The sequence below is a fragment of the Carettochelys insculpta genome, chromosome 6 (assembly GCF_033958435.1).
Source record: "Carettochelys insculpta isolate YL-2023 chromosome 6, ASM3395843v1, whole genome shotgun sequence".
Classification (NCBI taxonomy): Eukaryota; Metazoa; Chordata; order Testudines; family Carettochelyidae; genus Carettochelys; species Carettochelys insculpta.
The window spans coordinates 115,454,969-115,470,567 of NC_134142.1; the positions used below are offsets into that span (position 1 = coordinate 115,454,969).

General features: G+C 42.5%; 1 protein-coding gene across 2 annotated transcripts in view; it reads left to right on the top strand.

Moving 5' to 3' along the window:
* LRP5 (LDL receptor related protein 5) overlaps window positions 1-15,599 on the top strand; it is a 236,755-nt gene that overhangs the window by 54,365 nt on the left and 166,791 nt on the right. For both annotated transcript variants that reach the window (XM_074997919.1, XM_074997920.1), the window contains exon 2: window positions 12,812-13,208. In XM_074997919.1, the coding sequence (XP_074854020.1) occupies window positions 12,812-13,208 (397 nt within the window). The remainder of the gene's footprint in view (window positions 1-12,811; window positions 13,209-15,599) is intronic.

The following is a 15,599-nucleotide window of genomic DNA, read 5'->3' on the forward strand; positions in this document are numbered from 1 at the left end:
GTGGGAACAGATTGCTGGAGTGACATTTCCAAATTTACACAAGTGCCAGGGTGAGGGCTAGAATTCAGTCGTTCAGATTCCCATCTTTTCTTCTGTGCACTAGTACCTACTGTCTCCCTGTTATAGCAACGAAATTCATTAACTTTGGGGTTGTAGTGGAAATTCACTTTTTTTTCCCCCCAGGATGAAAGTGAAGGCCTGCCATTCTTTACAGCAGGGGTGCAAGGTAGGGGGAGACGGGAAGTGGAGGCAGGCCCCTTTGTGGGGGGCATGAATTTTCATAAGGGGGGGACAGCTTGATCTGCTGCTGGGTTCATCCATCTCATTAAAATTTTTGAAATATGTCACTATTTATATATGTGTGTATTCACATAACATTTTTCCATTCTGCATACTTATTTTCTCACATATGCTGAAGGGTTTTTTTTTTTATATGAACATAACTAAAATTTCGTCAGTTTGGATTACATTAGACAGGAGTGTGTAGTGAGGCTGCTAATCACGGGGACGAAAAGTGGGTCTCAATGCAAAAAGTTTGCTCACCCCTACTTTAGAAGACCCAATTTAACAAGTTTAAGCTTGGGTTAAAATGTGTGTGTTCATTATAGAAGATGAGTGTTTAATTTGTCTTTTGAAGTTGGTGATCAATGGATTAAAGTGCTTTACAGTAGTAGCTGCCAGTAAAGAGGACTGGGATGCAGAAGGCAGATCCTTGTGTTTTTCAGGAAGAGAAAATATTTTTGCGAAATGAAATTGTGTGTGCGCGCGCCCTACACCCCTCTTGTCTGCCCAAGTATCTGATCATGGGTTGTTGACTGCGCATGCTGTTTCAGCCAATTTCTAGAGGATTCTATTTTTCCTCTTGAAAACCCTCCCAACCCCCTCTGTCCCCTTGCTTCGTTCTTGAGGATAATTTGTTTACTTGGCTGCTAATGTGCCTTCTCCTTGTTCACTACACTTGTATACGGTCAGCTGAGCCACCCAGTCTGCTAGTAAAAATGTGGACTCACAAAGAAAGAGTGCAGAATAAATACCAGACATGGAGGAATATAAGGTGATGTAAAGATCCAGCTTAGCTCATCCATTTCTTTGCTAGAAGACAATTAGCTGTTTTCAGCCACATGTCTGTATTGGACAACTTACAATTTTGGTATGGTAATGAATGAGAGGTTTGCCGCAAGAATAGTCTGCAAATGGGTTTGCCTGGCAGCATAGAGAAATTAATCATGGGGAAACTCCATGAAGTATGCCAGCCTTCTATTAGAAGTCTAATTTTAAGTATGGGAATTGATGTTCTATGTAACTTCACATTATTAATAACGGTATTTAGTAGGCTCATTCTGCTAGACAAATGGTATGAAAGGCACTTTGTAGGATATGGTTCTCCTTCTCCGTTGTCCCCAAAGATGTTCAAGTCTAAATCAACAAGTCAGACAAAGGGCAGAAGAAAGCAAGGAGTATTATTTTTATTTTGTAAATAGGAAACCTCGATGTGGATTGAAGCCTGGTCTACATTTAAAAGTTTTACTGGCATAGCTGTGTCAAGCATAAGTATTTATTTACCAGTATTACTATCCTGGTAAAAACCTTAGGAGAGAGGTTTGTATATCCGTATAACAAGCTATATTGGTGTAAGCACTATGCTAGTAAAGTGAGCCAGCATAAGCTACATCAGTGTAAGTACATTTATGCTACTGTACTGAGTCCACACAACAGGTTTTGCTGGTATAGTCGTGGGCAAGGCCTAAGTAAATTACTAAAAGTTGCTCGTGAAGATTAGCGGTGTGTCTTCACTACGTCGGGGATCAACCTGGCAGGGTATTGACTTATTGTGTCATTCCGCTGTGCCCCTGTAGATGCTGGTACTCCAGCAAAATGAGAAGAGTAGTCGGCATTGACCGGAGAACAGCCCCCATTGACCTTCCCACATGGAAGACACTATCGCAGGCATGTTGAGTTCAGCTGCGCAATTTGCATAGCTGAAGTAGAGAGAAGGTAAAGGTGAGTGTAGACAAGACCTCAGAGCTTGGAATTGAAGTCGGATCTGAACGCAAATTCAGTTTAGTTGTAGACTATTTCTGCGCCCCCCAACACCTATTCTGTTTAATTGTAACAGAACAATAAGTATGTGGGTACAAATGTGTATTTTGTCTCTTTTGTCATGTAGCCACATGTGGATAGGTAGGTACGTGAAGCCTTGCACATACTTTCCTTATCAGTGGGAATATTTTTTTTTAAGCGCAATACCACCTTATACGATAAAGTATGGTTTGAGAGAGAACTTTATGATCACATTCATTTTGAAACAGGAATAGAACTCCTGTAAATTTCTGCAGAGTTAGACTGTTTTCTGTTTGGAATTTATTTGATACGGTATTTGCTGTATTTCAGATTTTTTTTTTAATTTGAAAAAGGATCACAAGAGCTCAAACTACATACAGATGTTTTAAATATAGCCTAATAAGGAAAAATATGAACTGTTCAACCATTACTGAAAGAATACTTTTTTTGCAGCTAGACTACCCCTCCAGTTGGGTGGTAATATGCACAATGTATAAACACAGTGTGCTTCACACTCATCCTGTTAATGTTTATGCTTCTTCCCTTCTCAAAGTATAAATAATTTTTCTATAATAAGCAATTTACAGAGGTCAGGAGCATCATTGATCACAATGGTTCTGTTTACAAGCCAAGTGTTACACAGACTGTTTCTTTGTTGAGAATGTGGGACTTGTTAATCATGCAATAACATCCCCTCAAAGGAATATTGTATCCTGTTATGTCTAGAACAAATAAGAAAAATTTAGTTTACTTGAATGTTAGAAGAAATGGATCTCTTTATGGCCAAGGGAGAGGACAGAATGAGTCAACAGAATTGGGAATGGGTACAGAGCTTTTGGTTTATAGGTCACAGGCTTCAAATCCAGCCCCAGATTATAGTGAAAAATAACTTGTTATTTCAGTGCACTCTGTAAAATTAAGTGGTGCGATTTCTTGGCCCAATAAGCAAGAATGTGCCCAGAAAATAAAACACTTCTGTAGTTGATATTAACTGGCTTGCTAATTGGCAAAGTCAGCACTCAGAGCATGCCTAGTCTAGAAACATAAGTCGACCTATGTTAGGTTGACTTAGAGCCACCGCAGTAATTAGTGAGATTGTGTGTCTCCACACTACTCAGCTTGGGTAGGTCAGAGGTGCCTGGAGTGCTGGCACCAGTATTAGAGGGGCAGCTGTCCCCTCTGCTGCTATTCCCCTTGGAAGCTGTGGGGAAGCTGCATGGGGCTTCTCGTCTCCCGATTTGCCACTGTGAGTGGGATCCAGCTCTCCAGAGGAGTGTGAGGACCCTGCCCAGCTTTTGTCTATCATGGCTCCTGCAATGAAATTAACAAGACAGCGTACATAAAGAATGCAGTATGTACAGTAATCCCCTGGTAAGTGCAATTTCAATTTGCGCTTAACTCCCTGCTGGGAGAAACCGTGCCATCGCATCTGTCTTGCCTGCTCAGCTCCCCCAGCTGAGGGAACCCGGGCAGCTGTCTGTCTCCTGGCTTCCCTAAGATGCTTGTACACTAATGTCAGAAGCCTAAGGAACAAACAAGAAGAATTAGAGGCTCTGGCACAGTCAAAGTAGTATGAGGTGGTTGGAATAATGGAGACTTGGTGGGACAATTCGCATGACGGGAGCACAGTGCTGGAAGGTTATAAACTGTTTAGAAAGGACAGACGGGGGAGAAAAGGAGGAGGAGTTGCGCTCTGTGAGGGAGAAGCGTGATTGCTCAGAGCTCCAGTATAAGGAGAGAGAATCCAGTTGAGTGTCTTTTGGGTTAAGCTTAGAGGGGGAAGTAACACAGGTGATGTTGTAGTTGGTGTCTGCTGTAGACCGCCAGATCAGTGAGATGAGGTAGATGAGGATTTCTTCAGTCACCTAAGTGAAGCTTCCAAATCCCAGGCCCTCGTTCTCATGGGAGACTTTAATCATTCAGACATTTGTTGGGAAACCAATACAGCAGCGCACAGACAGTCCAAGAAGTTTTTGCAGATGATACCAAGCTGGGAGGGGTTGCAACTGCTTTGGAGGATAGGGTCATAATTCAAAATGATCTGGATAAATTGAAGAAATGGCCTGAGGTAAACAGGATGAAGTTTAATAAGGACAAATGCAAAGTGCTCCACTTGGGAAGGAACAATCAGTTTCACACATACAAAATGGGGAGAGACTGTCTAGGAACGACTACAGCAGAAAGGGATCTAGGGATTATAGTGGACCACAAGCTAAATGAGAGTCAACAGTGTGATGCTGTTGCAAAAAAAAGCAAACATGATTCTGGGATGCATTAACAGGTGTGTTGTGAACAAGACACGAGAAGTCATTCTTCTGCTCTACGCTGCGCTGGTTAGGCCTCAGCTGGTGTATTGTGTCCAGTTCTGGGCACCGCAGTTCAAAAAAGATGTGGAGAAACTAGCGAGGGTCCAGAAAAGAGCGACGAGTGATTAAAGGTCTAGAGAATGTAACCTATGAAAAAAGGTTGAAAGAATTGGGCTTGTTTAGTTTGGAAAAGAGAAGATTGAGGGGAGACATGATAGTGGTTTTCAGGTATCTAAAAGGGAGTCATAAGAAGGAAGGAGAGAACTTGTTCTTCTTGGCCTCTGAGGGTAGAACAAGAGGCAACGGGTTTAAACTGCAGCAAGGGAGGTTTAGGTTGGACATTAGGAAAAAGTTCCTAACTGTCAGGGCATTCAAACAGTGGAATAAATTGCCAAAGGAGGTTGTGGAATCTCCATCGCTGGAGATACCTAAGAACAGGTTAAATAGATGTCTATCAGGGATGGTTTAGATAGTGCTTGGTCCTGCCATTGGGGCAGGAGGCTGGACTCGATGGCCTCTCGAGGTCCCTTCCAGTTCTAGTGTTCTATGATTCTATGAATGTTGGGAATAACTTCTTGGTACAGGTGCTGAAGGAACTGAACAGGGGTTGTGCACAACTTGACCTGATGCTCACAAACAGGGAAGAACTAGCAGAAAAAATAGAAGTGGGAGGAAACGTGGGCTGCAGCGACCATCAGATCGTAGATTTCAGGATCTGGACAAAAGGATGAATGGTGAGCAATAACATACAGACCCTTGATTTCAAAAGAGCAGACTTAGGCTCCCTGAGAGAACTGACAAGCAGGATCCTTTGGGAAACGAAGATGAAGGGGAGCAGAGTTCAAGAGAACTGACAGTATTTTGAAGAAGTCTTACTGAAGTCACAGGAACAAACCATCCTGCTGCATAGTAAGAAATGCAAACATGGTAGGCAACCAGTTTGGCTTAAGAGGGAAATTTAGTCAGCTTAAACTCAGAAAGGATGCATGCAAGAAACAGAAATGTGGGCAGTTGGCTGAGGAGGAGTGTAAACATGTGACTGGAGAATGCTGGGGGAGTAATCAGGAAAGCAAAAGCACAATTCGAACTGCAGCTAGCAAGGGATATGAAGAGTCACAAGAGAGGTTTGTACAGGCATGTTAACAATAAATGGGTTGTCAGAGAAGGTGTGGGGCCGTTACTGGATGAGAGAGAGAAGCTAGTGACAGGTGATGTAGGAAAAGCTTAAGTACTCAATGCTTTTTTTGCCTCAGTCTTCACAGACAAAGTCAACTCCCACATAATGGTCCTAGACAATGCAGTGTGGGAAGGTGGCGGGCAGCCATCTGTGGGGAAGGAACGAGCTCTGAGATATCTAGAAAAACTAGATATACACAGATCCATGGATCTGGATTTCATGCACCCAAGGGTACTGAGGGAATTGGCAGATGTCATAGCTGAGCCTTTGGCCATTAACTTTGAAGACTTGGAGATTGGGGGAGATCCCAGATGACTGGAAAAAGACAAACTTAGTGCCCATCTTTTAAAAAAGGAAAGGAGGACAATCCAGGGAACAATAGACTCGTCAGCCTTACCTCAATCCCTGGGAAAATAATGGAGGAGATCCTCAAGGAATCCATTTTGGAGCACTTGGAAGAGGGGAAAGTGATCAAAAGTAGCCAACATGGATTCACCAGGGGCATATCCTGCCTGACCAATCTGATTAGTGTCTATGACAAGGTAACAGGTTCTGTAGACATGGGGAAGTCAGTGGATGTGATATACCTTGACTTCAGCAAAGCTTTTGATATAGTCTCCTACAACATTCTAGTCTATAAGTTAAGGAAATATGGATTGGATCCTTGGCCTATAAAATGGATAGAAAGCTGGCGTGACAATCGGGCCCAATGGGTAGTGGTCAGTGGCTCAATATCTGGATGGCTGTTGGTTTCAAGCGGCGTGCCTCAAAGCTCGGTTCTGGGGCCGATGTTGTTCAACATCTTTATTAATGACCTGGATGACGGACTGGATTGCACCCTCAGCAAGTATGCGGATGACGCAAAACTAGGGGGAGAGGTAGGTACGTTAGAAGGTAGAGAGAGAATCCAGAGTGACCTGGATAAATTGGAGGACTGGGCCAAAATAAATCTCATGCGATTCAACCAGGAGAAGTATAGAATTCTATCCTGGGAGGGAAGAATCCCAAGCATTGTTATAGGCTGGGGACTGAATGGCTCAGCAGCAGTATGCTGGAAAGAGACCTAGGGGTTATGGTGCATGAAAGGCTGGATATGAGTAAACAGTGTGACCTTGTAGCCAAGAAGGCTAATGGCATACTAGGGTGCATTAGGAGGAGCATTTTGAGCAGATCTAGAGAAATAGTTGTACCCCTCTATTTAGCACTGGTGAGGCCACATCTGGAATATTGTGTCCAGTTTTGGGCCCCGCAGTATAAAAAGGATGTGGATTTGCTAGAGCAGGTTCAGCAAAGGGCAACAAAAATGATTAAGGGTCTGGAGCACAAGACCTATGAGGATAGGCTGAGGGATTTGGGCTTGTTTAGTTTACAGAAGGGAAGACTGAGGAGCAATTTAATAGCAGCCTTCAACCTCCTGAAGGGGAGCTCTAAAGAGGAGGGTGAGAAACTGTTCTCAGTGATGTCAGATGGCAGAACAATGAGTAGTCTGAAGTTGTAGAGGGAGAGGAGTAGGTTAGATATTAGGAAAAAGTACGTCACCAGGAGGGTGGTGAAGCATTGGAATGCGTTGCCTAGAGAGGTGGTGGATTCTCCATCCCTTGATGTTTTTAAGTCCCGGCTGGACAAGGTCCTGGCTGGGATGACTTAGTGGGGGTTGATCCTGCTTGAAGCAGGGGGCTGGACTAAATGACCTCCTGAGGTCCCTTGCAGTCCTATGATTCCCTCAGCTGGGAGAAGCTCAGCGGGCAGACAGCTGCACTGCTGTGGCTTCTCCCCAGCTTCTCACAACTGGGAGGAGCCGGGGAGAAGCTGTGCCTGGCTCCCAGAGTGCCAGGGAGCTGGGAGCCAGGCGACAGCACTGGTGCTGGTCAGTCTCCTGGCTCCTGCCAATGGACAGGAGCCAGGAAACTAACCTATGCTGGTGCCCTTGTCAGTTTCCTGGCTCCCCTGCATTACATGGGGAATTTGACTTATGTGAGGATTGTGAGAATGCAACCCCGGTTTAAGCCCTACTATATATAGACTGCATTGCTTAACTACACTGACATAAGCCTTATGCCTCTCGTGGAGGTGGAATTGTTATGTCAGGGCAGATCTACACTATGGGGCAATATTGGTCTTAGGTACACAAGTGCAACTATGCAAATACTGTAGCTGGAGTTGATGTATTTTAGGTTGTGGTGCCACTGGGGCCAACAGAAGAGTTTCCCTTATGCTTCTCATTCCGATGGATTACTGGAATCGATGAGAGAGTGATAGCTTATTGATTTAGCAAGGCTTTGTTAGACCCAATAAATGGACCCTAGGGGATAGATTGGCACAGTGCCAATCTCCTGGGAAGTGAAGACATGCCCTCGTTGTAGTAGTGCACTGCTGTCACCTGGAATACGTCTGTGATGTAGACACTGATATAATTCGGTCAGGGTAAGCTGCTTTATGTCAACCTAACAGCATAATGGAGATCAGCCCTCAGACAGCAAGGAGCTGAATGAGCCCTTGAGAGCGAACTGTTTTCCTTGTGGTATTCCTGTAGGTGAGGATTGAGGTGTATAGAGGGCCTGGCTCGAAGGAAGCTTGCACTGCTACTCTTCATGATGCCTCTTTTCTTGGGACAAACCGCATAATTTTTTTAAAGGAAAAAACAGAAGTTCCACAACAGATCTGTGAATACTCCTTGGATCTCCTGGAGAATATTGTTTTTACTGTTCAGGTTTCCAATGTGCATCATCTGCTGCGGCTACAGGTTCCTCATAGGAGGACTGCAACTTTCCAGTGTCTTAGTCTCTGTTTCTCACCATTAATCTTTTGAACTACTATGAAATAGTTGCACGTCAAGATTATTTAGTAGTAAATGCTACCGAAAAAGTGAGCCTGCATCTTAGAGACTTCACTTAAGGTACTTTAAGATATCTTTTTCTTCAAGCCTACACTTATTGGCTGCACTGAACCACATTAATCCTTTAGCTAGATTTTCAGTAAGGTCAGTGTTATCCTTTTGGAGGTTCTGCTGTCCAATATTATCTGGTTAACATCCTTCATGGGCTATTTTCAGGACGCTTAGTTCTACTAATTTTATTTCCATCTTCATTGAATATATCAGAACACTATTACCATCTCTAACTATATATTTTATATAACCTGATTTAATCATATAATTGCCTTAGAATTTGGAGCAGCTCATTGCTCATCTTCTGTTGTTGATTTTATTTGTAAAGTCAGGAGAGTCTCAAATTTGTACCCAGCCTGATAAGGTTTCAAACAAAAAGTAGATAATAAAATAAGTGATTTTATTTACTATTTTTCAAACCAGTAGTGGTTGTTCCTAAATGGATTTCTGTACCTCATTAGTCAGAATGTAAACTGAACTAAACAGGGCATTTGGGGAGGTGTGTGAGATTTTACTATTCTATTCTACTTATTTATGACTTTTCTTTCTGCAAATGGAAACTGAATAAAAATAAATTTTTCTTGCCACTCTTGCTCATTAATTTATATAATTATAAACACAACTGCATGTTGGTCAGTATTTTTCCATGAAAGTATTTCTAGCCAACACAGTGTGGCGGCACTTCAGGAGGAGTTGGGAGCAGACAAGTGACGAATGCTGGAATCAACCAATTTACTGTGTGTGTACTCTGTTTGTCCACTGATGCTCACTGTAGGGTGGAGCCTGTTGAAAGGAGAGCTAGGTTAATGTCCATACTGATTGGATTAAACATTGTTCGTACGTGTTCTTTATTTAAAAATTATGTTAAATTTCTTCTGCTGATGATTGGGCTTGGGTGTCATGTTTATATTTCTAACAATTACTCAGTGTAGAGAAAAAGTTGTCCTAGGTATAGAGAAAAAATACAAATAAAAACCATTCTTCTATTTACTTCCACCCACAACTCACTTTTTTATAGAAGGTACTTTTTTTTAAATCAGCGCATTTGCTTTTCTGATGGCCTCAGTAAAAGGGAAGCTGGATATGACCATTTCTTACGTAAAGTGACCTGGATAAATTAAAAGAACTTAATCTTAGTAGACCCCTGTGCTGCCAACCTGTGGCAGTGTTGTTTGGAAGGCTTGATGCTGTGCCATTTAAAACAAATGTGGTTTTGAAGACCCAGTAAGTTGTAGGGAGTAAAAATATTTTATATTTTAGGCATTATTTTCTTTTGTTTTTAGTGACCAACTTGTTGAGCTTTCATGGGTATTTATTACTCGGGTTCTAAAGGCAAGGGGAGGTGGAATTTGGTAAGCTTAGACATGAGAGGAAACATTACTGGGATTTCATTTCCTAACAAATAATTCTTCTCAAGCTGTATAAACTTCTAACGAGTTTAAATACTTTTGAAGACTGATATTATATGTTTTCAGTGAAACACAGTAACTGCTGCCTGCTCCTTGCTAACCTGTCTCATCAAGCAACCAGCTGATTTAAATTTTCCTCATTATTTTCAGAAGTGTATACTTCCTCTAAAAAGAAAAATAAAACAGCTTTTTTCCAGACTTGGAAAAATATTCACATAGGCAATACAGAGTAAAAAGGAAAAATAGCCTGAATCCTTAGGCATGAATTGAGTTCAGCAGAAGTTTAGCTGTAAAACCTCTCAACTGAGCTCCATTGCTTACATGCACATACATATGCTGCTGTCACATGTGCTTTATGGTCTACTATTTTCAATGGCATGTACTGTGCCGCAAAAGTGGCTATTAAAGGATTGAGTGTAGTTGGAGGCCAGGGTTCACAAAAGAGGCATTAGTATGTCACAAAGCTGGCAGCATTGTGAACTTGTAAACTAGAGTATGAACTTATTTCTAAGAAATTGAATCTGAAAGGCAATATCGAGAGCTAACTTTGCCATATGTTATGTGCTGTACCAAGAATTGGAAGCTGTAGGTATTTATAGGATAGACTTTGAGCCACAGAAGATGAGGTATCACATCTGCCCTTGCTGGTCTGTTTTGAGTGTTATTTTCCGAATTGAGTGGCAAGTTTTTTGGATCTCAACTGTGAATGTGTTTAGGAGGCAGAAACATCAGCTGGAATGATGAGCGTCTTGTCAGGGAGCCAGGAATTGATCATCATAGATGTCTAGCAGCTGTTGCTTGAGCTTGTGGAATTACAGTGGAGGACTGAAGGTGACAAATAGTTTGGTAAATTAAAACAGTTCTGCTGCATTAGATTACAGTAGAGATCTACTGTACCATTGGCAGACTCAGAAGCAGAGAGAATTTTGCTATTCATAGCAACTGGTGCCCATTTCTGAAATGTGAGCATCCCTGTCAACTGGTGATGATGTTCTTGGGGCAGTCCATTGTGCTGGCATTGCTGCCCTGGGCTGCCACTTCGGGAACCAGTCTGATGACAGGCCTTCCCTTTTTATTTCCACCAGAAGGGAAGATGATACCGTAATTTACTGGGATATAGAAAGGGAAGAGAATCATGCTGCTAACACCAACTGGCTGGTGTAATTGAGAAAGACAGACAGTGTCCTGTAAATTTCCTGAGTCTTCTCCTTTCCTGGAAGAAGATGTTGGTCCTAATGCTGTGAGCGGCAAATATACTTTTGTGAAATAATAGTTTTTATGCTAGCAGATGAGTGAACCTGAGAAGAGGTTTGAAGAGGGTATCCTGGACCGCAAAGCCAGTTAAAGAGGGGGGTAGAGTTTTAGGTGAGCAAATTTGAATCAGGTAAATTGGTACTAGTAATTTCTGTGTCTCTGTGGGCTTCCGTAATCATTAGCAAATTGAGATAGTTATGGAGAGGGGACTTGCTCAGGGTCACACAGGATCTGGTAAAGCCAGCAGCAAAACCCACATTTCCTATCAGTCCCTATACAGTACAAGACTTTGCTTTTTTAACAAGAATTGGATGGTTATGTTGAAGATACTTCTGTTATAGTTGGGGTGTACTTAAGTTGTGGAGAAATCATACCATTTTTGTTAGTTGGTCACTGCATAAATAGCCAGTTTCATATACATGTTACACATCTGCAAAATTTGCTATTTATGCTGTGACAAACCCCGAACAAATACATGATTTCTCCGTGGAGTTTTTCAAACTCGGGGCCTGGACCCATAAGGGAGTTGCAAGTCTGTGAGGGAGTCCTATGACACCCTTACTCCTGCGCAAGTACTGATGGCTATACTGCCTGATGCTGGGTGGTGGGAAAGAGGCAGTTGTAGCCTTGGTATCCAGCTCTGAAGGCAGCGCTGCCATCGGCAGCACAGAAGTAAGGGTGACAATAACATACCTCCCTTACTTTTCTGTGGGTGGTCATGATGGTGCTGCCTTCAGAGCTGGGCAGCAGGAGACTAGATTTATAGGGGAGACATGATTTCATGGTCCACAATGCGAGTTTCATGACTGTGAATTGCGTAGACAGTGGATTCCAGCCATGGGCAAGTGGCAGAAATTAATGGTGTTGTGCCTGATACCTTAAGCTGACTGTTTTTGTCGTGAGCAGTGTTCCCTATTAATTTTTTTCTATACACGTGCAGAATAAATTTTGTTGTGTGCCAAGGCATGTCCAGATGTGCACCACTATAGAAACCCAAGCTGGTGGCTGTGGGCACTCTGCTAATCAGCTGGGCAGCACCTAAATTTCTCTTGATGGCTGCCCAAGCACTTAGCTTATAGGGAAGCGATGAGTTTTGTGCTAGATCTTAGTGTGGCACCGCTGAACCTATGCAAGTCAGTTATGTACCTTGTAAACGACCATGGACCTTAGTATATATCAAACCCCGGCTTCATTACTGACAGAGCATCCAGTTATCCACGATGTGATTTGGAGCATATTCAGTTGAGTTGGAGGCTGTGAGGGCATAGCCCAAAGTCTGTTTAAAGTACTAGTGGTGCCTTACTTCTTTAGAAAACACTAATATTGTCCACATAAACGTCTTGCTTTTAAGTCCTCTGACCTAGGCCATGCTTGGACATGACTCAGCCCATGATGTGTATAATATGTGAGGAGCAGGAAGGCATAGGCATAATCTTGTCTAGAATTATTATGGCGGGGGGGGGGGCGCGAATGGTAGATAGAGGTGGATTCCTTTGCTTCTCCTTTATTGACCAGTTTTATGGTTTTCACTTTGATGTATTGAAATAAGTCATATGTATTACAGGAAGTGTATATTGAGTCCTGATGTGAATCTTCAGCCTTTCTTCTCGTAGTTTCCCACCATCCAGGGAAGAGATACACATGTTCTACTTTATATTTACAACTTTAAAACTGCATGCATAGGTAACACTAATACGGTTTTCTTTTCATTTCACAGCCTCGCCTCTTTTACTTTTTGCCAATCGTCGGGATGTCAGACTGGTGGATGCTGGAGGAGTGAAGCCAGAATCTACCATAGTGGTCAGCGGCTTAGAAGATGCCGCTGCAGTTGACTTTCAGTACTCAGAAGGCATCATTTACTGGACAGATGTGAGTGAAGAAGCCATCAAGCAAACATATTTGAACCAAACGGGGAATGTAGTGCAGAACGTCATTATTTCTGGTCTGGTTTCTCCGGATGGCCTGGCATGTGATTGGATTGGGAAAAAGCTGTACTGGACGGACTCAGAAACCAACAGAATAGAAGTAGCTAATCTCAATGGAACATCTAGAAAAGTCCTCTTCTGGCAAGACCTTGACCAGCCAAGGGCAATAGCCCTGGATCCAGCACATGGGTAAATAGACTGACTTTGTATGGTAGCTTGCAGTTGCTTTGTGAGGGATTTTTTGGCTCTAAAAAGGAATCTAATCTCTTGTTTCAAATAAGCTCTAGTTTCAGATTCTACTTTCTCAAGGTATTTTGTTGCTGAACATATGTTTAGACTTAGATACAGTGTGGCAAGGAATGACAACCCAGATACAGAGCCAAAATTAAAATAAATACATATTTGCACTTATAATAGCCTAGCTTAGGTGCCAATGAAAATAATCAGTAAGAATCTTACTTTTCCACTTCGCCTTAATGTTGTAAATTTCTATTCCTGCAATTAACCTGTCTGGCAAGTTGAGAGCTCTTGCTTGGGATGCGATGTGTGTGGTTTTCTTTTTAATGCAGGTAGACAGTAATCTATGGAAATCCAATTTAGTCAAAACAGGAATTCTCACATGCTTTGCTTGGGTAAACAAAAGCATGTGTGGTGAAATCGTGATTTTTTTTTTTTAAATTTATTTAATTTTTTTAATCTAATTATACAAGAGCTGGCAAGTGACTGAAGTTGTTAGACTCCTTGAAGTCTAGTGCATTCTGGATCAGGACCTCGTCATGCTAGCACTGTGTGGACATACAGTAAGGGTAAGGTCTCTGCTCCAAGAACCTCACAATCTAAACATACAAGATAGTCAAAGGAGAGGTGAGAGAGAGAGAAAAAACAAGCTCAAGTGAACCAAAGTGACTTGTCCAACGTTATGCACCAAGTCAATAGCAGACAGAGGAAACTGTTCAGGTCTCCAGAATCCCAGTCCAGTGTTTGTTCCATTGGCTCACGCTGCCTTGACAGTGCTTCCACCTGTGGCTGTTCTTTGCATCCTGGTGCATTGCCGGTGTGGATAGAAACAATGATGAATTTGCATGGTTTCATTTTAGTCCTGTCAACTCTGTCCACACACAGTTCTTTGCAAGTCCACACACTTTCTCTTTCTCTTCTGAATTAAGCAACTCCCAAATCCTCCATCTCCAAGAAAATCTGGCACCAGTCAAAGCATACAATAGATTTGAGCTGTTTGTAAGAATTGAGGGAAAAAATAGATGTGTAGAATTCAGTATAAAAATAATGTCATTTCACTGCATTTCAGGAACACTGAAGTGAGTGGGGAGAATCAGTTTCTGCAGAGCCTGTCTTTTTTCCATTGAGTGTGTGGCAGAAAACAAACCAAAATAAACAAAACTGTCTCTCTCCAAAACACAAGTAAGAGAAAGACAGGAGCACAGAAAAGTTGATACTACGCTGTAGCCGCTTGCCACAGTGCAGGCTGGAGATGCCATGTTCCCTCAGTAGCAGTCCCACATGCGGACTCTTTTGAGGCCAAAACAAGAAGTAGGAATGTTTATAAGCATGCTGATTACACTCACCTTAAGCGCAGTTGCTCACCCTCTCAAAGAAATCCTATACCTCAGTCATACCAAGTTATGTTCCAGCCACCAATGAGTAACTGCTATTGTTCAGATGACTGGTGGATGGCAGGCAGGCAGGCAGGCAACCACAGACTTGTGTGTTGTGGAGATAGGAGTGAACTTGCTGACCTTGCATGGCTTCTGAGGGACTTTTGCCTCTGATTCTTGGTTGAAGGAGGAAATGAGAGTGCTGCAGAGAGACAAATTCACCAGCAGAATGGAAGGTGTTTTTTTTTTACCTGATGGAAACAGCAAAATAAAGTAGTTACATACTATTCTGGCACTGAGGTGTGCTAGTGTTCACCACGTATCAGGTTGTTAGTGGTCCTCCCCTGTTGCATAATCTTGCCTGTTCCTGCAACAGTTTGAAGGCATTGTCACACATCCACAAGTCCTTAAAAAGTGCAGAGATGCTAAGGGGTAAACCATTTCAGTAGCGCCTGAATGGAATGGATGTTTTGCAAGTGAAATCGTGCAAAGTCTTAACATTTTCAGAAAAGTGCTTTACCTGCAGGAAAACCACTCCATCAACTTGCTGTCTTGCCCCTGAGCTGGTGGCATGTGCATCGGCAGACTGGTAAGGCAGCAGTTGAAATGAGTGCTGTGCATGGTGGCTATGCTCTACTGGTTTACAAAACTCAGGCTAGGAAGTATAGGAATGTTGAACTCACTGCATGCTGGTCATGTGATGCTCGGATTCTGCCATGAAATGGCTGACTGCCAGAGATCATTGCTCACTGCGTAGGTGGCCCCTTTTGCAATCTCTGCTTAGCAATCATGGGGTTGCAGGAAAGCTAGACAAAATAAAATACAGATTAAACCAGCTTTGGGTGGGACTAAGTAAAGCTGTAAAATAGTGTTGTAGCTTTTCTCCATTGGGATTCCAATCCTAAATAAAGATTATAGATGCGAATGAATTAGCTGTCTGTAGTGATCCTTCATAGGTGTGTCACCA